The sequence below is a fragment of the Ylistrum balloti genome, unplaced genomic scaffold (genome assembly GCF_031769215.1).
Source record: "Ylistrum balloti isolate Yb309-2 unplaced genomic scaffold, AGI_CSIRO_Ybal_v1 Utg370590, whole genome shotgun sequence".
Lineage (NCBI taxonomy): Eukaryota > Metazoa > Mollusca > Bivalvia > Pectinida > Pectinidae > Ylistrum > Ylistrum balloti.
This window is the reverse complement of record NW_026782366.1, coordinates 1,357,501-1,383,347: the sequence shown is the minus strand read 5'-3', so window position 1 is coordinate 1,383,347 and position 25,847 is coordinate 1,357,501. Positions and strand designations below refer to the sequence as shown.

The 25,847-nt window shown below is 34.9% G+C and overlaps 1 protein-coding gene across 1 annotated transcript; it reads left to right on the top strand.

Annotated features, from left to right (window-relative positions):
- LOC132556757 (xanthine dehydrogenase/oxidase-like) lies at positions 1-21,253 on the top strand. The gene is made up of 34 exons (XM_060221199.1): positions 1-45; positions 3,196-3,253; positions 3,510-3,606; positions 3,731-3,839; positions 4,176-4,302; positions 4,450-4,511; positions 4,998-5,129; positions 6,560-6,701; positions 7,160-7,315; positions 7,647-7,717; positions 7,841-7,940; positions 8,089-8,192; positions 8,639-8,823; positions 8,905-9,052; positions 9,152-9,329; positions 9,492-9,670; positions 10,444-10,563; positions 10,883-11,104; positions 11,735-11,798; positions 11,994-12,063; positions 12,322-12,409; positions 12,618-12,704; positions 13,648-13,839; positions 14,370-14,515; positions 15,120-15,201; positions 16,159-16,254; positions 16,565-16,693; positions 17,799-17,873; positions 18,166-18,218; positions 18,351-18,465; positions 18,959-19,045; positions 19,279-19,446; positions 19,703-19,870; positions 21,245-21,253. Exons 1-34 carry the CDS (start codon positions 1-3, stop codon positions 21,251-21,253), a joined length of 3,864 nt encoding a protein of 1,287 aa, XP_060077182.1.
- The last annotated feature ends 4,594 nt before the right edge of the window (positions 21,254-25,847 follow it).

The following is a 25,847-nucleotide window of genomic DNA, read 5'->3' as shown; positions in this document are numbered from 1 at the left end:
ATGGATTCTACAGATTTACTTGTGTTCTTCGTTAACGGCAAAAAGGTATTTACACACGCTCTTACTATTTCATAGTTTGATTTTTATACAATTGTTTCTCATTGTTTGCTTGACATGTCAGAGTGTAAAATCTATTAATTAATAATATTAGCGTGCTCATTTCATCGTCTATCAATATGGGCAAATTAACGTTCTGATATATCTGGTTATATACTGGAAACAAAATCTGCATCTTAATCGACTGGAAGAAAATCAACACAAAAAACTTTAGCCTTCATATCAAGACCATTATATTCCACAAAATAGTCATGTACACAGTTGTTTTGTCCCCGACGTCATAAAAGATAACAACACTAATATATCACATTTAATATCATGGAGGACACGGTACATTCAATTTTAAAGCTTACAATGCAAAAATTCTGATATCAATTGCCATGTTCCAGATCAATACCTATGGATATATACATGTAGTCAGGTACATACGCAACTACCCTAAATGATTTGAATTGTAGATGATATGGTAAAAAAAAACACAAGAGTCTATTTTTACAGCATGTTCATTTGGATCAATGTTGTTAATACAGGGCTTAAATCAAGCACTCTCTCGTGGCATGTCCATGTCAAAGGGACATACTTATTTGGTAGACTTGATGCATAAACATGGACTTTTCAAGCATTTTAATGTTTCTATCAGCACTCCAAAATGTGACCTCGGTCACACTATGCATTATCATATATACCTATATGTACCTTATTAGCCATAGACTGATGTTAAACAGGACAAGGAATTTGAAAGCTAAGTTATAGTGCATAACAATACATGAGCCGTTCGCCTTCAGTAAACTATTCCTAAACACTACTCCTTCTAAACGCCGGGCAAATTTTAACCAAATGTGGTCTTAGTCATCATTGAGGATGGATAATCATTTTTTATAATTCAGAATGATGATTCGGCTCCTAGGGACTTGGGAACGGGGCACAAAGGAGAAGTTAGTCAATATTTTTCTTCAAAAACGCTGCTTCTCCTTAATGCCTGGATATATTTCAACCAAATTTGATCCGGAATGTTGGTACAGGCGGGTTATCATTTCCTAAATTCAGAAAGTTGATTCTACCAAAGGAAACTGGAGGCGGGGCCCCAAATGGGGACGTTAGTCAATATTTTGCTTCAAAACGCTATTCTTCCTTTAAGCTTGAATGGATTTAAACCAAATATGGTATGAAATATCATTGTGGATAGGGAATCATTTCTTGAATTCATGACGTTGATTTGACCCCAAGGGACTCAATAGTGCCAGGACTTTAAAAGGGGAACTCTTCCTTAATGCTTGAAAACGCCACTTCTTCTTAATGCATGTGTAGATTTCAACAAAATTTGATCTGAAATATTGTTGCAAATGAGTTATCATTTCATTGATTCGGAAAATTGAATCGACCTGTAAGGACTTGGGAACGGGGCCTTAAATATTTTGCTTCAAAGCGCTACTCTTCCTGAATGACTGAATGCATTTCAACCCAACTTAGTCCGAAACGTCCTTGTGGGTGGCTTAACATTTCCAAAAATTCAGAAAATTGATTCAACCCCTAGGAATCTGGGGATGGGGCCCTAAATTGGAAAGTTAGTCAATGATAATGCATGAATGGATTTATACCAAATGTGGTCAGAATTATTATTCTGGGGGTTCATTAGATTTGTCAGACCACCATCTACAAATTCTCAAGTTTGTCCTTCCATCCATCGATTGTCAGATGACCGATTGTGTTTATTAAGTTTTACCATATGATAAGCAAGTACAACTTTTCGTCTTGTGCTATTTAACTCTACATTCTCACAAAGGAACGTAAAGAATGACAGCCATGTCGTATATCTAGGTTGCATCCGGGAAAAGCATTATACGTGATCTATAACGTTTTATGTAATAAATCTTCACTGTCAATAAGAACTTTGAATATCAGATATGCATTACAAATATCATTAATTCAAATTTAAATCGTATTTCGTACCTCATCCATATATCTTTAATTTCAGTTCCGTTTCAGCGTTAAAAAAAGTTTTGTTTCATCTTGGTTTTTTGTTTTTGTTTCCCTTAACCGAGACACTAAATACCACAACTGTGAAATAATGACAATTAAAAGCATCTACGGTGACCGTATAGATAGGATAATGTCAGTAGAGGTGATTTGATGAACATTACCTAATTACTATAAAAACAAACAAAAGAAAAAACAAAAAAAACGGGGAAGAAATGCATAAGAACAAATACATAAAAACAGCTTACTAGAGGTACAGTGTTAGGAAAACTGACTTTGTATTGAACACTTCCAGCTCTAAAACTTTATCTTGATTAGTAAAAAATCATTTTCTGATGATTCTACCTTACTACGTTCTATTCGTATCTAACTGGGGTGTAAAGTCGCAGCCACTCGATATATCCTTGAGGGCTAATAGCTTCTTGTTATCATATTTAAGTATATATACCAATAACTCTTTATACGTTGAATATTACATATAAAAATCATGTATGGCAGAGTCACCTACTCACATTACCAGACAATTCATAGTATGGTCGTCTCTGATTAAATTATCTACTGATAACGTATCATTCTGATAAATATAGCGATGTATATGACAGTAGATATTCACACTACATGCTTTATTTCAAATCACGAGTATAAATTAAATGCAGTAACACATCTTTGCGGTCACATGAATGAGTTAACCGTCATTCTGGATGTAAATGATGAAAAAATCGGTACTTTACCGAGGGAAAAAAACCCAAAACCAAAAAACCACACACATATGAATTTATTTTATTGAAGATTTCCACAAGGATGGCTATAGCTAACAGAATATAAGTTACGGATAAGTCAGTCAAGTCGATCATGTAGGTAACTTGGAAGTTAAAATGTTGGATGAACAAAAAAAAAATTGCTCTGATAATAACAAATACACATTATCACGTTAGGTATGACCTTTGATGCATAAAACATAGATAATCACAAAACGTTTGCTAATAGAAAAAAACCTATTGATCTGCTCTGAATTGGGAAATTATTAACATATGCTTACAGTTGTTCATTGTAGCTAGTTGGAAATGACTTTCCAGTGGAAACATATAACATGAATCGATTCTACATAAATTATATCAAGTCCATTGGTGATAATGATAACCGACATTTCTTTCTATTAAGGTTCGAATCTTGGAACCGGATCCGGAATTGACACTTTTACAGTACCTGCGTAGATCACGTATCCTTTTTCTTCCTGAAATTTGTTCACACATCCTTCTCAATTATTCATGTTCGTCACAGCTGATTAACACGAAATATGAATTGAAGTCACTCAAGGTCAATACTTATTCGCCAGCTTTAACGGAAAACACCTGGATGATCACTATTATTATAGAGTGCGTTATATATTGGTCGTTCATACACTTAAAATGCTGTATTATGATTTACGTATATATTATTTAAAGAATCTTGTTTATCCTTTATGGTGGAACCAGTATATCTAACAGGTACCAAACTGGCATGTGGACAGGGGGCATGCGGGGCATGTACCGTCATGGTCTCTTACTTAAACATCACTACAAAGAAAATCAGGTAAAGAAATCATTAATTGAAGAGACACGTATCTCTATTACGAAGGAATTACTTTTGATATGGAGAAAAATTTACGTTCATTACAATAAGATATATAACGATTTGATATACTCTGCGCTTACAGAAACATTTCAGTGAATGCCTGTCTGATTCCATTATGTTACCTCCACGGAATGGCAGTCACCACTGTGGAAGGTGTTGGCAGTACGCGCAACGGTCTCCATCCCGTGCAGGTAAGTCCGTTGTAAATCAATATTATATGATAAGTAGGTTACTTACTATCGGCGTCAAAACCATACATGCAGGTATATCTTTTGAAGCTTTTAGAAGGCCTTCCTGCAGCAACTTTTCGAATTTGTGACTAATTTATTCAAGACGAAGTAGTCATGTCAAATATGAAATTGCCGTGTGACACCTATCCGTTCAGAACATATCTCGTCCTATTATTTTATTGTGCGACAATTTACTAAAAATATGTATATCTTTTACAAAATACATCTAAATGTACAAGAATTGTTTATATTGATATATTAAACACAGAAGTAAATTATCTATATTTAAATGTTTAGGAAAGTCTCGTCGAGTCTCATGGCCTTCAGTGCGGATTCTGTACCCCGGGGATGGTGATGACAATGTATACATTGTTCAGAAATAATCCGAACCCTACGCAACAGCAAATGGAGAGAGCTCTTGAAGGTGTGTGAAATAAATAAAGATCCAATGAAAGATATATGTGAATGCGAATCCTTTTAGAACAGAAAGTTTGTTGTGTTTCACAAGGAACAACAACAGAATGTTGCATCTTATAATTGATCTTATGTAACTACGCATTTCGATTTGCAGGAAATCTTTGTCGATGTACAGGATATAGACCTATTGTAGATGCCTTTAGGTCTGCTAAAGAGGTATGTAGACATAATGTAGACACCATTAGGTCTTCCAAAGAGGTAATAGACCTATTGTAAACACCTCCAGGTCTATTAAGATGGTCAGTTTATTTATTGTATACACAATTATGTCTGCTATTGAGTGGGAGTGAATTTCGAGCTCTATGGTACTGTAACTATCAATATATTTTTCTATTACACTTTCAACATTTCACAGGAAGTGCTAGTTTTAATCGCTTTTCATAGAGGTCAAAATGATTTTGTCGTATTGATGTAGCATCAGTGTCTCTCTATCCATCTAATGTATAGGAGTTTGGTTATCATTTTAAAGTAGCTGTCTCTAATATTTGCATACTGTAATCTACATGTTTCTGTTTCATTACGAGTTATCTAAACAATATAAAGCAAGACAGCACAAAGATTTCATGATGGCCTCAAAAACTCGTGTAAGATTTCAGTTTATTTACATTACTGACTTGATGGCAAAAACGATGAATATTGTAGAATTGTCCTTGTGGACTGGGGCTTTGTCTTGAGGAATCGGACAGGACAGAAACAAGAGACCAGGATGAGAAATCAAATGATGAACCGAAGAGCGCGACGACACAAGATGTCATCTTTCCACCGGAATTACAGGTAAAACAAAACACAGGATTGTGTTTGACGGATTTCATTTCAATAATTACATATCATTGATAGTTCATGTTAGGAGCAATCTTTGTGTGTTTTGATTTTATAATTAATTATAGATAATGATGTCAATATTTTAAATATCGTAAATATGGCCGATACTAAGTTGCTTATAATATTTTCATTTTGATGAGAGTTCCTTGTCAACCGCCATGATAATCTGTAGGTTGAGGCGAGAATTCCGTAGAGTAGCTGACTGTTTTCTCACCGAACAACATGTTGGATGCCTGTCGTAAGCTATGCAAAGTATGTAGGTTAAAATGGCCACCAGGACGACAAATATGCCTCTGGTAGTGATAGCTCGAACCTTGTGCAATCCATGGATAATCACTTGAGGTTTAATTGCCCTTTGCTTTATCCACTGAAATATCATCGCCTTCATATTGTTTGAGGTATTCGTTTGAACTGATTCCAGATTTGTATAGGATGATAAAGTACCACTATTAATAAGCATGTATGTAAAAGAAGATGAAAAGGATGATTTGAAACAGCTGTAAGCACTTATCTACGTATTTGTGTTTTGTTTTTATTTGTTGATGGCATGATTATATATGTTCCTTCCTATACAAAGTGATACAAATGCGCATGGCTGTGGAACTTTACTATATATATATATATATAAACAGCTAATTAATGTACGCTGATATTGCATGGTTATTCATTCTTATAATTTTTCAAATTGTAATGCACATCCCGTTGTGTCTATATTTCTTGTATAATCGACAAATACAGTCGTGGTAGTGATGACCGGTATCACATATCACCCCTTTAGAAGTTGTTTCTTTTAAAATGATTTGTATTGGGCTATACTTTTTAGTTTTCACTTAAATCCTGATTAACAGAACATTCAGCGAAGACAATGAAAATTAACTCCGATATTTTGTTTATGTTCTTTGCATTTTGCCTTTATTATTATACTATTTGTTTACTTTTCGGTGATGGAGTAAAATAGCGAATTTTACGTAAAACCATTTTTGTAGGAGGGAAATGACGAATCTTCCCGATTAACTGAAAATGCTGATACAACCTACTTTTTTAAACTGGTGTGGAATGCATTTATGTTACATTAAACCCAGAACAAATGTCTTTTATTATCCTCTTCGCTGGAATAGTCACTATCGCATGGCAAGGCAGCTCTAGCGATGATATTTGAATTTATTGATTTCATAAATTGATCGAAAAAATACTTTAGTTTTGAAAACCTCTCAATCTGACTCAAACTTATAAGGTTATGTCTAATCTGATATAATTCTTATCAAAGAAATAACAAAACTGGAACGAAAATGATGGATCTGATAATTAATTGGCAGAAAGAAACAGAATCGGAAAACCGAGTTTTTGTCCGTAAAGTCAGGTTTATTTCTAATGTGTTCCAGTTAAACTCGGCCTACCACACTAAGTTTATGACGTTTAAAAGTAGCAAATACACTTGGTATCGACCAACAACAGTTGAAGAGGCTCTCAGACTCCTGACAAACTTCCCGAAAGCCCAGTTTGTCCTTGGTTGTAATACAATTGGTGAGTGATAAATGCTTACGCGAAGCAGAAGAGAAGCTTATTAATTGATCAATATTTTCTGAATACAGCTGAAAAGTGTTCAGAAATGCAATATTACAACACAGAATTGTGATTGAATTAAGTGGCACAATGCGTTAAGAATGCTTTTTCTGTGTATTGCGAATTAATCATACAGAGACAGTGATAGTTGTTACTTTCAAATGCTGTTTATATTAATATTTTCAGGCCTTGTATCAAAATGAGATCGATAATAAAGGTTCAAACAGGTAAATTGTCCGTTTCATAACTTCCGGTTTTAAAATCCATTTGACATCAAGTTTTTAATAAATCCGCGCAAAATTGACCTCCGGGAAAAATTACAATGCATTCAGGAAAGGGCTATAAAACAATCAGTAAAAGGCAATACGTATATGAAAGCATATATGAGCATGTCATTGTCCCTTTCCGTCTTATCTTAGGTTACCTGCTACGAAAGGGGGCAATGACTTCTAATGTGATTATCTGCTGTACCCACCTACCGGAACTGCAATGTGTGCAATTCACGTCTTCTGAAATCAGGATTGGTGCTGGAGTTACCATGGGACAACTAGAATCAGAGCTTTTAGCCGTGAAATGTAATTATTTTCTCATCAGCCGAGGGTGATCAGAAAGACGTAATATTCATTAGTTTCAACTAATCATATTTTCACCCAGAAACCATTTTAGGAAGTGTTGTTGCAGTGTCATTACATAGCTACTAAGTTCATAGAAAGCAAACATTCTTTAAATTCCAATCAATCAAATGCCACAATACAGCGTTATTTTCCACCTTAAAGAAAATGATATTTTCAAATTAGGAGAAAGTTTATAATAATGAGAAACCTAAAAATGTTAATCATTCAGGATGGTGTCGTGTGAAAGCGAGCTAAAAATGCATGAGTATAAATCTTCACGATTGTATTTCAGCAAACAAGACCATTTCTGCAATGTTGGACGTTTTGCGATGGGTTGCGGCGGATCAAATAAAAAACACAGCTGTAAGTCTCCCTGTACACAGACAGGTTTTCTATGTTTCCGGTGAAGGCAGTTGATGTATTTGAATATTATATGATATATTTTTGCATGTTTACCTCTTGAAATATATTATTCTAATTTCCTAGACACTGGGCGGTCATGTGATGAGCAAGATCCCAAACCTAGACATGCAAACTTTCTTCATGGCTGCCGGGGCAGTTCTCGAATTCAGGAAAATGAATGGAGGTATTTATGTCAATATCGAAATAGCGTTTTAAAAGTGTAAATTAACTCATTTGATTTTGATGTTTGATGACATTGTAATCAAATTATTTGCTTTCTGCACTTAAGATATATCCGAGCATGTGATTTTCAAATGCGATGCCTGTTGCAGGTGTACAGGAGGTACCGATGGACAATGATTTCGTACACAGCGCCAAAAATAATGTTTATCAGGACCAGATATTGGTTTCTATTCGGGTTCCTCTGTTGTCAGATGTACGTACAACTCATGAGTATATCAATAACCGTGGTACGCATATATCTTATGGCATCAATGCCCATGCAGTTGAATATATCAGCGATTAAAACGATATTCATGATATGCGGTCCTGATGATTTCACGGAACATATGAAAAGTAGGCACAAACTGTATTTGCGTTAATGTTCATAATTATATCGATGAGAGATTAACTCATATTTCAAATCAATTTAATAACTATTCAATACTTACTCCAAATTTCATTGCCTATCCCTTTCATTCAACAATTTGTTTGATGGGAACAAAATGTTTCCATAATTTTTTTTCGTTATTGATATCATGATCGCTATATTTTATGTGTAGCCAATCTTATCTTACGGACGAATGTTGGAATTGATGCTGTCAAAATGTTAGATCTTGAAAGTTGTGAATAAATGGTAGAGGCACTTGCATCCTTTTTTAGGACGAACATATGTCGGGATTAAAACAACCAAATCGTCGTGGATTTGACTATGGAGTCGTAACCACAGGATTGTACGTTCAGTTCGAAAAAGGGACTACAGTGGTTCAGAATATGAGGTTGGCATTTGGTGGCACTGACGACAAACCAGTACTAGCCACGAGGGCAGTAAACGTGGCTATCAAAAGGTAAAAATATTTCATACGACAATCAATATTTCGTTTGGTTAAGGATTAAAGCTCGCTATAATCATGTGTTATTTTTTTGAGATCTTGGAACGAAGACATGTTAGAGAAAGTCAACGACGCCCTGATGATTGAACTGCAAAGCACAGCATATACCAATATACCTTTCAGAACTACACTAGCTTGTAGCTTCTTCCTGAAATTCTTCATGAAGATAAAAGCGGAACTAGAGGTAACTATTATTCAGTTAATTTAAATTCCAATCTAAATCTGTTTGAACATGAAAAGATCAAAAGAACTTTTTTTTAAAACATGGACATTCCATTTTCAGACGGGTTGTTCCGAGTTCCCTGCAGGGTTGTCGCACATACCCACGTCCGGTATCCAAGTATACGATATTCCAGACGAAAGTGATACCAAAGCCGTATGGAAACCTATACCTAATGTGACGTCAGGATACATTGCTGCTGGAGAAGCGCAGTTCGTTGACGATATCCCAAGCGCTACAAGTATATAGTATTATATATTATATACCATAGTGAAACTGATAAGTGGTTTGATATTTAAAATCATATTCAATTTTTCTTTCTAGCATTTTATGATTTTAGAACATTACATTTTGAGACTAGTGCTTATATATATATGCTAAAATGTTTTTGTGTGATGTTTAGACGAACTGTTTGCTGGACTTGTTACCAGTACACATGCTCATGCAAAGATTCTATCGGTGGACGTGTCGGCAGCATTGGAAATGGAAGGAGTAATTGACTACATAGACTACAAGGATATTCCTTGCGACAATAATTACGGTTTCCTAGTGCCAGACAATGTTCTTTTATGTCAGGATGAGGTATGTGAAATGTTATTGAAGAGTTAAACCTTTTACTTATGACATATTTGTATGCCTGCAAAGTATGTCATTCAAATTGGGCATAAATCACTTACCAAGCCATTTACTTGTTTATATCTTCTCTAAAATTTATGTATGTTTTGATGTTATTTAAACTACAAAATAGATTTTTACTACTGACATTGTAATCAATTATATGAGAAAACTATTTGTACGGCGGACCGCTGATATGACAACAATTATGACGTGATAGGGACACGCTACGGATATAATTTTTCACACTTTCCCGTTAGTTTCTATCGTGTCATTGCCGTGATTATTGAGATGAATGTTCACCTACTCATTCCATACTGCCGATGGTAAAAGGTGCTAAAATATCTAAATGTACTGTAAGTCTTGTGTAGTGTTATGAAGAGTACACGTTTGTTTATTTCTTGTTGTTTTTTTTTTTCTATCCGTTTTATGTCTTAATCTACGTAATTTTGCAATGTGTTTGGTTCCCATATTTTTGAATGGACGAAATATGTTAGTAATGTTCAACAAAGAATTTTATCCTGTTTTGTTATCTGTGTAATTAGTCCTTTGCCATATGATGCATGAAGGGAACACTGAGTCGGTATTAATGGTGAAGAATGTAAAGAGAATATGCGTACTACGTTAAATTTCAGTGAAATTACACTGTTGAAATGAAAACCGGTATGGCATTTGTATATTTATGTATGTCTTTGTATTATCACAAATGATACTTATGTTCTATTTTGTTATCAATCTAGGTATCTTACCATGGCCAGGCGATTTGTGTCATTCTAGCAGAGTCCAGAGAAATTGCGAACCGTGCTGTCAAACTGGTGGAAGTTAAATACGAACCCTTAGAAGCAACAATATCAATCCAAGTAGGATTCGACAAACTTAATAACTGCTCAACAAACATGCCAAAATAACACACATAGAAATATATTTTTTACATACAGAAACGATACAATTTTACTGAAGATAAAACACAAAAATAATGATATATCTGTTGATATTGCGTGTACATTAGCATACTAATTATTATATTTCACTTATTTGTAAATTCATACCATTATGGTTTTCACCCCCTTTTTAAGTAAGCTTGATGTTATTTATCAATTGCTTAATCGATTATGATACCGAAACATTACAAAACCAAAGAGTGGTTAACGAGCACGGTATTTATCTTTGATCTTACAGGATGCCATCATGAAAGAACAGTTTTTTGGACATGCTTACAAAGTGGAGCGTGGATGTATGGAGGAGGCAGAGAAGGAAGCAGATTTTGTGTTGGAAGGAGTGTGTGAGACAGGGGCCCAGGAACATTTGTATATGGAACCCCATTCCTCCCTGGTCATCCCTAGGAAGGAACAGAACGAACTTGACATTATCACTTCCACACAAGGTGTCACGCAATTACAGGTAACAGATTCTGTGACTACCAACGTTGATATAAACACATGGTCATCACAACTTTTGTTGACAATTTCAGCTAGAAATAGGTTAGTATTCACATCCAAGCGTAGATTTAAATCAGATTCAGAACTTTATAGTTCTGCATTATGTTTACCAGTTATTGTTAATCCTTCGGTAGTTCAAAGGCATGCAAAGTACAACATTTCGATTCAATTTTTACTGCCATCATGACTCCTTCCGACTTTTCATTGCAATGAAAGTTTTAGATTTATTAGGAAAAGAACAAAGAACCCGTGTGTTTGGTCTGTAGCATATTGTGAAAGAGAACTTTGTTTCCACTTAATGACAATGACCAACTTTCGAATTGAAGAATTTTTTTTTCCTTTGATGGATTACAAAGCAGTGATAGCAGCCGGGCTTAATTTGTTACCATGAACTATGACACTATACCAACAACTATTTTTACCATGAGGGCACCATGAAACCGAATGATGGCCTAGTTCTTCTTATCATTAGTTGTATACAATGAAATCATGAAGAACTTGAATCAGCAAAAGAACAATAATGCCCGACTTAAAATTGTACTTTAATCTTAAGACCATTATTTCTGTACATTTAAATATTTTTGGTGTGTAGGAAGATGTCGCCAAATTTCTCGGATTAGATAGCAATCGTATCTCATCCAGAGTTAAGCGTGTAGGTAAGTGTAATGTCATTTCTACTCAATGACCATCTGCTTGTTGCGTATACGTATGATATTTTACATATCTAAACAAGAAAAATATATAAGGATATGGCTAAAATGCATCTTGATGAATGGATTTGACCAATTTTGTTGGATGCTGGTATAATGAAACATCAACAACATCGATGAGTTTACATTTTGACATTATAGGTGGTGGATTTGGTGGAAAAGCTACAGATTCAATAGTAACTTCGGGTATAGCAGCTATCGGAGCATGGAAGTAAGTCGAATTAATAATCATTCATTGAAAACACAATATTGATTTTCTTCCCGCTAATAAGTTCATTCTGGCTAATATTTCAATTCAGATTTTATAAATATGCTCAATTTGATATAAAATTCGAAATGTTCAGGGAAAGAAGTAAAATGTGTTAAATTAGTGAATAAATACATAAAACTACACTGGAATGAATGTTAATTCACTTGATATACGTGTGCATATACAGCGAACGTAAAACTGTACTTTAAAACTTTAAAGAACAAACCGGCCGGTGAGATGCATCTACGATCGAGAACTTGATTTTAAAATAACAGGCAAAAGACATCCGATTGAAGCGAAGTACAAGGTAAGTGATGCTGTAGATGTAAGGATCGCGCTTTGGATACCATTTATTTATCTTTATAGCAAACCCCTTAGTGGTTGACACATAATACACTCTATAATAGTATATTATACCACGAATGATGAAAAACGTCTACTATATAAGTACAGTAAGAGTAATATTGATCTATCTTTACTAGTGTGTGTGATTAATTGGTATGTTGTATTTCCAGGTGTATTTTAAGAAAGACGGAAGAATTGTAGGGTGTGATGTGAAGTACTACTACAATGCAGGGTATTCAACAGATCTTAGCCCGTTGGTAAGATGACCTCCAAAGATTAAAAATGTCAAAATGTATTATTATCAGTTTTTGTGCTATCAGTGTCCGAACACTATTGCTAAAACATTCTTAAAGTACTTAACGTAGACGTAACTAGCTTTACAATTCATTAACATGGGAGGTCACAAATGAATAACATGGATTTTAAAACTAGCATAATAAATTTCTTTACATCGGCTTTAACGGAATTTAGGATTAATTTGCAGATTATAGAAAAGAAAAGAATGATGTCATTTCATAAATCATGGAAATGAATATAAAGTTCTCTATGTACATATATAGATGAGGTAAAGCACGACGCATCAAAGCCTTTGTGTGCACATTTTGCGTGAGTCATGTGCCAATCATGCTACAATGCGTGCACGATGTGCGCACACGAGCACTACACAGTTTCTACCGCACAACTGTGCGATATGGACGCACATTTTATGTAGTTTGGTACCTATTGTTGGCGTATATATTGAAAATTAATCGGAAGACTCGTGCAGTTATGACTCAATAGCGATTACAGGCATATTAAAATTGATCGGTCATCATAAAACTCATGTTCAAATAATTAATTGCACTATCCAACACTTGTGTATATTTCTATTTTTTCTCAGCGTGCAGACATCTGTGCACATCGTACATCGTGTAACGTCGTGGACAACTGAATCTATTTTTCTGAAATTCGAACTTTCAATACATTTTAAAAAAATTCAACAAATAACACTGTCCTTTCAAATGTCGGGAATTTATCAAATGAGAATGGTACTAATTGCAATCTAGGATAATATCACTTGTATGGAATTATCATTTTGCTTGTATGTGTTGATTCCGTTCTTTTCAAGATCATTTGCGAATTGTTTATTGTCTTTTAGAAGTAAGCTCCTAAAAAGTCCCACCAACTTGTACAAGTTATAACAAATTTGTCTGCTTATAGATCATGAAATGCGGTATGCTCCTGGTACAGGGATGTTATACTTTCACCAATATGAAAGCTGAAGGTAAGCTTTGCCGAACCAACTTGCCATCTAATACTGCTTTCCGAGGATTTGGATCTCCGCAGGTGATGTTCGTGGCCGAGGCGATGATACAAAAAGTGGCTTTCCATCTCAACATACAAGCTGAACAAGTATGCACTATTTTGTAATTGTATCATCACAAAACGTTTTATCATTAAGTCTATGTGGTGCTATTTCCCCCGCTTCTAAACTGATATTCAGTTTTTTGTCGTATTATGCAACCTTATCAACATTGATTCCCATTCAAATAGACTACTTAGAGAGCGTGTCAAAACATTGTTCAGTATGACCTACATTACACACAGTAGTGACTTTGTTTTAATTTGGAGCCGCCAAGGCTCTATAGTGGGACGTTTGCCTACATTTTACGTAACCTTAGGTAAGAATTAAGTTTTGATGTCCGTGCCCTTTGCGGTTATGTGTCTCAGGAAGCTGATAAATGACCTGGTCGGTGCTTACGCGGTGTTGTGCTTAGGCAAAACACTATACCCTAATTGCTCTTAATGAGACGCAATGGGTCTCTCATATATGTTGTTCATCTACTGACCCCATTCAACAGGCCTTGAATTTATTCCACTCAATGCAATATTAAATTTGAAGCCAAGTACAATAATATGTTGTATTCTGATATCTTTGTTAGGTACGGGACACAAATATGCTACGAAAAGGTGATGTGACACCTTTCAACATGCCGATCAATGACGACAACCTGTACCGCTGCTGGGAGGAGTGTAAACAAGATAGTGAATTCGACAAACGTGTCAAAAATATTCATGCATTCAACAGGTCAGAGACTTGAATGAGCACAAAATGTTATATCGCATTACCCGATGGCACTAGGATGATATATATTTGATATAACATAGATATTAGGTCTGTTTTTTTCTGATTGGGTATGTGCTGAATCGGGGACCCGGGATACAGTCCCAATTAAGTTAATTCCTAGTAGTAACAAATTATATACTTGGCGCCATACAACAGGTTACCTCAGAATGTATTGTGCATTTAATGAATCAACTATGTGTTAATGCTGTATTTTGCAATAATACACATCGTTTCACCAACAGTTAGGTATGTAGATTAGAATTCTTCATCAGAAGACAAAACTTCTTCATTGGATTAATGTTGGTTTTTCGAAAGTGACGATATAGCTTAATAATGCAGTTTTATTCGTTGTTTGACATATCAGGGTATGAATTGTCACTTAATAATTCAGTTATCATATATTGTTAAACTGAATACTTTGGCACAGTTGTTCAGTAAAACTTTCATTTAAACATAGGACAGAAACAATGTATATGTAATACAATAAATTGATCAATTTTCATGTATTAGATTACAGTCTTATTGTAGATCTATATAGTATAATGGTAAAAATATTTAATTGTAGTGCTAATCGTTGGAGGAAACGTGGAATTTCCATCGTTCCCTGTATGTATGGGATCGGATATCCGCCTTTATTTCTTAATCAGGTAATTTCATCTCCGAATAGTGTCACTCGGTTTCTTTCTTTTACAGTAAATTAGTTGTAAATAGATTATGATACATGTTATGTCATCGTGTTTTGGCGATGGTAGTGTGAATGTCAGTTCATGCAGGGACAGTCTCTCATATTGATTTTCACTGACATTAAGAAGTTGATGTTGATAACAATAACACTATTATCTTATATAGTACTGTATAATGTAAATATTTGTGAACAAAGTTTACAAGTGGGAGGAATGATAACTACAATGTACGGGCTGAGAAGTAGATAATATATCAGTCATTGTGGCGGACAGTCCAAACCTCACACTATGGCTCGGCGTCTGTCCGTTCACTTTTCATTCAATACCTTACTAGTTAAGAAACGAGGTAAAAACTCGAAGAAAAAGAATTGGGTTGGTTTCGTTACTCGGAGTTTTAAATCAATTGCTACTCATCTGAAAATATAACACCTAATTTAAAAGCTAATATTTTTTTCAAACGTTTTATTGACAATGATATTAACATTATAGTACAAAATATGACCTCACAGAGGAGGGTCACATTCTCTACAAACATCATTCACTCTGCCAGTGCTGCAATCACACATACCAACATAGCAACTATTATACATACATTACAAATTGTTTCTTCGTTTTAGGTAATGTACAATTGCAATTCCTTGATAAAGGAAAATATTATGTGTACAAAGACAATTAAGATCTAAACACATACGCATTACAATCCACTATCTTATGTAACATTTCTATGGTAGTGCATTTTCTTTACGCAGGGGGTAACTTTTATATTGATTTGGAATTAAAACCTTCGCTGTGAGACCCTCATTTTAACTGCATTTGGAAATACAGTGTGATGTATAAAGGACGTTGAAGGCGTCGCCCAATAACAGAAAAGCAGGGCAAGGCATAATCAATTTATAACTGTAAATATATTTGTTGCCACAGGCCGGAGCCTTGGTTCTTGTTTACAAGGATGGATCAGTGCTGTTGGCCCATTCAGGTGTAGAACTTGGACAGGGACTCCACACAAAAATGATCCAGGTATATGATAAGCTATTATGATGGTAAATACTTTACCCATGATTAATAGTATGTGATTCTGCAACTGCGATTAAGTAATGCCATGTCTTATTATGCAGATCATTGTCGATAGATTTTAAGAAAAGAGAATATCTCGTGAAAACTGACGTATTTAAAAGAGAAATTAGATGGGCGGGATCTATTTCGCTTTTCTCAGAATAATATTTTGTTCATTTTATAAAGACGTGCAAGCTGAGTTTTTTTTTTTTTTTTTTTTAGTTAGTGATGTTCCTGGTTATCATTATTGAAGCGAATCTTACATTATTCACAGATAGCGGCATCAACATTAGAAATTCCGCACGAGAAGATTATCATCAGCGAGACCAGTACAACCACGGCGCCAAACACTTCCGAAACCGGTGGGAGTAATGCTGCCGACTTGAACGCAGGAGCGGTGTTGGTTAGTATTCTGAGACAAATGTGTATGAGTAGTGTGTCCAAATAATTATTTGTTCAGGTGTACACTAATATAAAATAGACAATAATGATATAATTTTTTATACCACGCGTTATAACATTAATAGGAACTCTCTTATCGTAAAGGTAGTATTTCAGGTAAACATAGCACTTGTCAAGCTGAACCGATATTTTCGGTCATTAATAATAATGTGTGAAGGTATTGGTTTTACACGCTATAAAAACTACACTGGCGATAGATTGGCATTAGACGCTATAGAAAGTACACTTGCACTATATAGGCATCAGACGATAAAAACACTACACTGGCACTATATAGGCATCAGACGCTAAAATCACTACACTGGCACTATATAGGCATCAGAGGCTAAAAACACTACACTGACACTATATAGGCGCCAGACGCTAAAATCTCTACACTGGCACTATATAGGCATCAGACGCTAAAAACACTACACTGGCACTATATAGGCGCCAGACGCTAAAATCTCTACACTGGCACTATATAGGCATCAGACGCTAAAACTACTACACCGGCTCTAGATGACCATGTTGTGGTTAAAAACTACACTGGCACTAGATTGGCATTAGGCGGTATAAAATCTACACAGGCATTAGATGGGCATCGGGCATAAAAACGCTACACTGGCACTAGATGGGCATTGGAGCTGAGAAAGCTATACTGGCATTAGATGGGCATAAGACTCTATAGAAAGTACATTGGAACTAGATAGGCATTAGATGCCATAAACACTATACTTGAGCTAGATAGGAATTAGACGCTATAAACACTACACTGGCAATAGATGGGCATTAAACGCTATAGAAATAACATTGAAACTGAATAGTAATTAGAAGCCATACACTCTACAATGGAACTAGATGGGCATAGCTACATTGTCGCGGTTAGGACAAGTTCACAGGGCAAGTTCGCATGTATATGAACTGGTGTTTACGTATACAGGTGTAACAGATTTCGTTTCCCGTGAAAATATTTGCTGGATATTTAACTTCTTGATTGACCTCGAATACAACGAAATTTAATTCCTCTCAAATATTAAAATCTTTTCAATTTATACTGTTTAAAGGAAGCCTGCAAGAAAATAAAGGATAGATTGGCTCCAATAAAAGAGAAAAACCCTGAAGGTGGCTGGAACGCATGGGTAAGCTTTCCGTTTCTCATGACATGTGTATTGTAATGAGGTTGTGATGATGTAATTGTATCATATATACGATGCAGACGGATAAAATAAGTGTTCTATGTGAATTTATTATCCTAAATACGTACAAAGATAAGTCAGTAGTCACAAAGATTTGAACTCGCTTACAATTGTTGGTTTGGTATGTCGGTATAATGTGTATGCACATGAAATTAGCCTGACTTACATGGGAGAAAAAGTCAGTACCTAAATTCCGTTGTTAGTTTTATCTATAGAAATCAGTTTATTTTAACAGGTGACCGCTGCTTACTTTTCAAGAGTGAGTCTTTCCGCAACAGGATTCTATGGGTATGCATATGCCTCTGATTATTTACATGTTGTGTATAACTATGCAATTCTCTAGTAAAGTTGAGTCACTACTATCAGGAAATTAACTTTCCTTACAAATATCAAAGCCAAACCTTTTATCATTACGTCTAGACCTCGTGAAGAGGGATACGACTATGAAAAGAATAGTGGGTCTCACTCTCACTACTTCACCTATGGAAGTGCCTGTACTGAGGTTGAGATCGATGTTCTTACAGGAGAACACCAGGTACGTTGTGAATGAATATGAACTGAAATATCTCCTGTAGTAGTGTCTGATTATCGGGTGATATCAAGACTTATATATTGAAACAGTTACCTCTGATAAATGTATATGTACATTCAGTACCATTTATGTATTTATCGTATTTGTCATAATTAATATTCGGTTGAGTACTATTCACAGGCTTGTCTTTAACCGTTATTTAAAGTGGCAACGAATAAAGAGTAAATTCAATATTTAATCAACTCATAGAAATGTAATTGACTTCACCCCTTATTAATTTCAGTAAAATGTCTGTTGTTCTATATAAGGAAAAACTCAGGTATTAATAAATAAAGACATGAAACTTTTTGATTATATAAATGATATTGTAATTATAAAGAATACGTTAAGTTTCTTCATTACAAACGTAAGAATTTATCGGAATTCTGACTCGAACAGTGTAAATCATACAATACGTATGTGATTCTAACATATATCACTTTTGTTTATTTCTAAGGTTGTAAGGGTCGATATCGTAATGGATGTAGGAAAGAGTTTGAATCCAGCGATAGACGTCGGACAAATTGAGGGAGGCTTCGTCCAGGTAAGTCATTCCTTTGTGTGGATACTTCATAGTCCATCACCAAACATATCTGTTCCTCATTTTGAGCTGGGTAGGAAGTCAGTCCAACATTAATTACAAGATATTGTGCGTATTAAATTTCAAGATTTGGAATGATTGCAAAAACACGGACATTTTAAAAGGGAATTTTTTTGTTAGTGCGGAACATATTCGATAATTCCTTGACACATGAATTCCGCTTGCTTTTATTTAAGGGTGTTGGGATGATGACCACAGAAGAATTGAAAGTCAACGCCAAGGGTGAACTCACCAGTACAGGTCCTCTGGACTACAAAGTACCGGGGATAAGAAACATCCCTAGGCAGATGAATGTTAAACTTCTAAAATACGCGGAAGGGCCAAAGACAGTCTATTCGGCCAAGGTAAAACTGCAACACTAAAGGAAGACAAATTATAATGCTGTGCATCATGTTTCATATGGCGCCAGAGGAAACAAACGGAAAGGTTCCTGTTTTTTTCTTCAAGGCGGCTGCCGTGGATGAAGCAAAGATGCTATTCACCCTGAACACCTAGTCTTTTTATATTCAAGGTTGTCTTTTTTCCGTGTTATAGGTGTTTTGTTCAAATTAAACAATAACTGTTTATGTCACGGTGATGCATTTATTTCTTTTTCAATAGGGCATAGGGGAACCGCCATTACTCTTGGCAGTATCAGTGTTTTATGCCATAAAGGAAGCAATCTTAGCCGCGAGGAAACACGAAAACCTTTCGGAGGATTATTTCTTTCAGTGTCCCGCAACGGTAGAAAGAATTCGTATGGCGTGCCAAGATAAAATAACTCAAAAGGTAAAAAAAATGTTCGTGTTATGATTTTTACTAGAGATATAATAGAACTTGAATCCCGCTGATTATCATAATGTTGCTGGATAAATAAGCAATATCGATATCATAGATATAAAACGATAATAGAGCCTATATCATGGGGAAAATATTGATGTATTCCCACATTCTTTACGTGGTATTAATCACTTTACCATGATGAAAGTTTTCATTTTTTGTTTTTATGGGTGAATATCGCATCATCATTATGTACTCTTAACGTAGGTAACTAAACAGAACGCTTTATTCGTTCCATAAAAAATAAGACAATTGTTTCCATTTCTCCTATATTTTCACACTGGTGTTAATGTTTTTCGTTAATAACAGACTGATGCCTTGCATAAAATAGGATATCTCTAGTTGTCCTCTATCATTTCCTTTGTTGGTTCATTCCTTATTGTTTGTATGTTTGAAGCAAAGTTGAACTGATAGGCATATAATGATTGCTACAATGTCTTTAAGGGACTAAATGGTTAGATTTTCATTTCCCAACTGATAAAAATGCATTTTAACATTTAAATATCTGTTGAAGTTGTGCACTTTCTGTTAATCATAATATTTTAAAATTTACATTACCATTATATTACAAAGTCAAAAAATTAAAATAAGATAGGAGTTACCCAACACTAGTTCATATCATTATCATTCAGAGAGTGTAAGCAATGTCTTGCACGACTCGGGGAAAAAAATAGAAATCAGTAAGAAAGCGGCGGTTTAAATAAAGTTTCGAGAGTTCAACTGGCCATTTCCGTTCAAAACAGCGAATGGTTGTAGACACAAAAGCGACTGTCGACTAGTGTTAGTTTGAAGCTTGAAGCTGATAATCTTTATCAATTTTCCGCTAAAAATGCTATAATTTTGTGAATTTTTAGAATTACAATGATTTTCCGAAATCAAACGTACGGGAAAAAACAACTTAACCTAAACATTTTGTCATCTTAAGTCGCGTGTATATTAATTTTCATAAACAGTATTAGACATTTTGTCAATTGCAACATACTCTTGCATAACGTATACAAATATGAAAGGAATTCGTCTTTGATGACCCTCAGATAACAGTAAAACAAGAAACCGAGATAAACATTAATCTAGATAGTTCTCTCCAAAACATACCACTCTAGAAAAAGAAAAAACGACGGAGAACTTTTTTGTTTGTGGTTTTTAACTTCGTTCATGATTACTTTTGAAGATTGTCAAATCATTAACAACAAAACACACACCGAAAAAGCAATGATGAATGCAAAACAATGCAACAATTCATATTGAGGAATGAAGAATTACTCGCCTTTTTCTCTATAGTATAAAAGATGTCATCATAGTTTATGCTATTTTCTATTACAGAGCAAGTAAAGGACCATAGTAGACGACACTGAATACTTCCCAAGGACCAAGACAATGATCGTATGTGAGCAAGGATAGAATGAGACGGATTGCGTCCCCAACGTTTGTCCAGAGGCTTCTACAGAAATGATGTTATCTCGAGGGCGATATACTGCTGGAATTGTTGTTAATTTTATATTTTTTTCATCAATGTTAAAAATTCAAAATGTCATTATATTCTATTGATGTATAAGATATAAGTGGGTTTTTTTTCATTTTTTCGATTCAATCAATATTATTGACATAGAAATATATATTTAACAGATTTATTGGACATAAGGCATATCCGGTTTACGTAACCTCTCACCTAAACCTATCAGTCTGATGCTACAGTTGTGCCTTTTGTTATAAGGGAAGTTTTACTTACCTTCGCCCAAACGATATTTAACTGGAAAATTACAAATCTTATGCTAGGGCGATAGATATTACGTTTTCTATTATAGATATAAAAAATAAAAAAAAAGATTTTTTTTTTCTGGAAAATTACCATATATCTTATGCTAGTGGCGATTGTTTATTAAAATAGATTTTTGATTACGTTTTCTATTATAGATATAAAAAATAAAAATAAAATATATGTACAATGTATTTCATTATTATACAGAGTATTTCTTTTTTGTATTGTGTTGCTGGTAATGGCGATTTGCATATTTTAAAGATATTTGAGATGACGCAAACGTGTATACTGGAATTGTCGCTGATTTCATATTTGTTTCGGTAATGTTAAATATGCAGTGTCATTATAATCTATTAATGTATAAGATATAAGTTGCAAAATATCAATGTAGTGAGCGTTTTCTTCAATTTTTCGATTCAATTTCAAACAATGTTATTGACATATAAATAAATACTTATATGACGAAGGTATTGGACATCAGGCAGAGCCGGTTTAAGTAATCTCTCTCACACATAACAACAAAGTGGTACAAGACAAAATACAATACAAGGGAAGCAACTTTTATCTACCTAAATTTAATTTTTGTTTGCGCTTTTCTTATAACTTAAAAATACTCCGTGAAATGGGCAACATGAAAATATTCAGATCTTACCATTTCTGTATGTTTATCCGATAATGTTTTTTGTTATTAATATATGTATAATGACTTAATTTTGGTAAATTGTACTAACCAAATATTGCATTTCTTTCTCAATCTCATTTCTCTTCACTATTGAATTTCATAGAAACAGCATCAGTATGTTCGTTGAATATTATCATTCCGGAACGCCATTGTGGGGAATATTAAGATGGGCTTCGCCATTCTTTTATCCGTGTAATACTTTCTATTACAATTTCAGTGTTCCCCACCTAAATTAGAAATATACCACCCATTACCTTTGTAAACCTTTAGTTATAAGGGAAGTTTTATTTCCCTTCGCCCAAACGATATTTAACTGGAAAATGTACAAATATTAGGCTAGACCTCTAGACATGATGTTTTCTATCATAGATAGAAAATGGAAAGAAAACTGTCTGTTTATATATCATACCAAACTATTTGCAAAAAACATCAACTGTGACCGACCGGTTGTTTATCAAAATAGATTTTGAAGAAAATTTATTTTCTTTTCCTACGATGTCAATGTTTATGTTTGTTTGGACACGTGGGGTAATGTCAAGCTGTGTCATTCATTGTATTCTTAATACGCAATCGCAATAATGACACTATAACATCTATATATAATGTATTTCCTTATTATACAGAGTATTGCTTTTGTGAGGATGCACTTGAAGTATTGTGTTGCTGGTAAAGGCGATTTTCTTATTTTACAGATATTTAAATGACGTTAACGCGTCATGTTGGAATATCTTTTTAAATGCAGTCTAAATGCTTTTTTTTTTAAATCTTATGTTTACATTTTGAAATCATTTTAACAATAATCGTCGGTTCAATGGATGTTACACGCACGAACGGAACAGACCGACAACTGATGGAACAGCAAAACAGTTGATTCCAGTTTTGCGGGAAGGTTGTCAACTACAGGAAGTAAACAGAAAATAGTTCCAAGTAAACGTTTTCTTTCTATTCCATTCTTTGTGAGATGTTTTAAATATTTACATTTCCATTCACATATTGTTTGGAGTTTTCTATATACGCAATAATGATTTCACATTAATATTTACCACAAGTGTACAGCGACCCGGCTTCCCACTCACCAGACTTCATGTTTACCAAAGACCATGTAAATGGAAATATATACATAAATAAAGTTTTTTTATCAGACATATACCTGTAATCTGTAATACTTGACACCAGTCATTATATCAATTTTCGAAAGTTGTACATCATTAGTTTACTTAATAAGCTTTCAGCTTATGCAAATGTCTGGAATTAAAGCTAATATTATAACGAAGAATAAGGCCTGTGTACCACCATGCTTTTTGTTAGTGTCGGTGTGGTGGGGATGAAAGTATTCACGATTCGGTTTAAACTTAAACATATCGCACGACTATAAAACTTCGTTATCTTCATCAAACGGCATCTCTCGAAGCATCGTCTTGTGTCAGAAGACGAAATCTTACACGGAAATCATGATATTGGTATTGAATAAAATGGGGAAGCATAGATGTTACTACGTAGAAATAATGAAAAAATCACAATAGGGAAATTGAAATCGTCATGTTCATCACACAGCTTGGCGCAAAGTTGTCTCTGTTGGATTCGTTGTTGGAAATTATCGAGGAAAGCAGCTGATATAGATGAGTCTGTCAAGTCTAAGATTGCCATTTCTGATGGACATACATTTTAAAACGGACTGGTCAATATTTGTCTTGTTAACTTAAAACACACATCGCGTTAGACCTCGGTATCGTGTCATGAGTGGATCTAACACTCATTTTATATTTTAGAAGTGTTTATAGTCGCCATCATCATTGAGGCGACCACTGACACAGCCGGCTGCCAATGATATTAGGTATGTGCCACATGACGTTTACTGAAGATATTCCATATCTAAACTTGGAAAATCTCTATTATCTGCCGTGGCATCCAGTTTTACAAACAACGACTTGATTTGTCTTTTGAGATCTGACTCATTTTGTACCCTATTTGCCATGTTGTTCTTCAATAGAAAGCTACTTTTCAATCTCTCAGTGGCTGCACTCTTCTGCGTATCTTACATCAATGGTTCCTCTGATTCCAGAGATGTAGGCTGTAACAGTTCTAACAGTCAACGAATTAGTTGCATGCGAACTGTTTTTTCTTTCTTTAAGTACTTACCGTTTAAATGTCCCATAGAAAGACTGCTACCAGTCTTTGGAACCGTGTAACAGATCTATCAGGATTGGCTTGGGGTCATGTTGTGACTGGCAAGGTTTTAGGTAAGATGACATTTGTTTGTTATCAAGCAATGTGGCTCTACATCGGATGAAACATCCCTACAACCTCTGGCATCAGGATGTATCGTCCGTCAATAATGGGGGAAATAGAAATACTCTAAAACAGCGTTATCCATTTTGTTACAAAAAAAAGCAGAAACCAAAATTAATTTTGTGTATTTGTTTGTAAGACTAACCTGACCAGTGCTCGAACGGAAACACTGCTCAAGCGCTTTATTTATTTCTATTTTAATTTCACAAAACGACTGATTTATCCAGTAATAATACATGGTAACTATAGGACGTGGGCACTTTTCTGTCGGCCATCTTGAATTCGAACTAGGGACTAAGGGGAAAGTGCATATGGAATTTGAGAAAGATCTATCCAGTACTTTCCAAGAAATAGTAGTAACAAACTTTTACATCCAAAATCCAAGATGGCCACCTGTCGGCCATCTTGAATTCGAATCAGTCCAATAAAGGTACAATGCACAACTAGGGACTAAGGGGAAACTGCATATGAAATTTGAGAAAGATCCATCCAGTACTTTCCAAGAAATAGCGGTAACAAACTTTTACATCCAAAATCCAAGATGGCCACCTGTCGGCCATCTTGAATTCGAATCAGTCCAAAAAAGGTACAATGCACAACTAGGGACCAAGGTGAACCTGCATATGAAATTTGAGAAAGATCCATCCAGTACTTTCCAAGAAATAGCGGTAACAAACTTTTACATCCAAAATCCAAGATGGCCACCTGTCGGCCATCTTGAATTCGAATCAGTCCAAAAAAGGTATAATGCACAACTAGGGACCAAGGCAAAACTGCATAAGTAATTTGAGGAAGATCCATCCAGTACTTTCTCAGAAATAGCGGTAACAAACTTTTACATCCAAAATCCAAGATGGCCACCTGTTGGCCATCTTGAATGCGAATCAGTTCAAAAAAGGTACAATGCACAACTAGGGACCAAGGTGAACCTGCATATGAAATTTGAGAAAGATCCATCCAGTACTTTTCCAGAAATAGCGGTAACAAGAATTGTTTACGGATGGACGGACGGCGAGACGGACCACGGACCACGGACGCAGGGCGATTTGAATAACCCACCATCTATTAGATGGTGGGCTAAAAATCTAATGTCTCACCCAAAATTAACATTTTGAGGAAATTTACATTTACATTAGATCGCAGATGACTTCAAACTATGTATTTCTTACTCAGTTGGCCTATATTAGAATATGGTG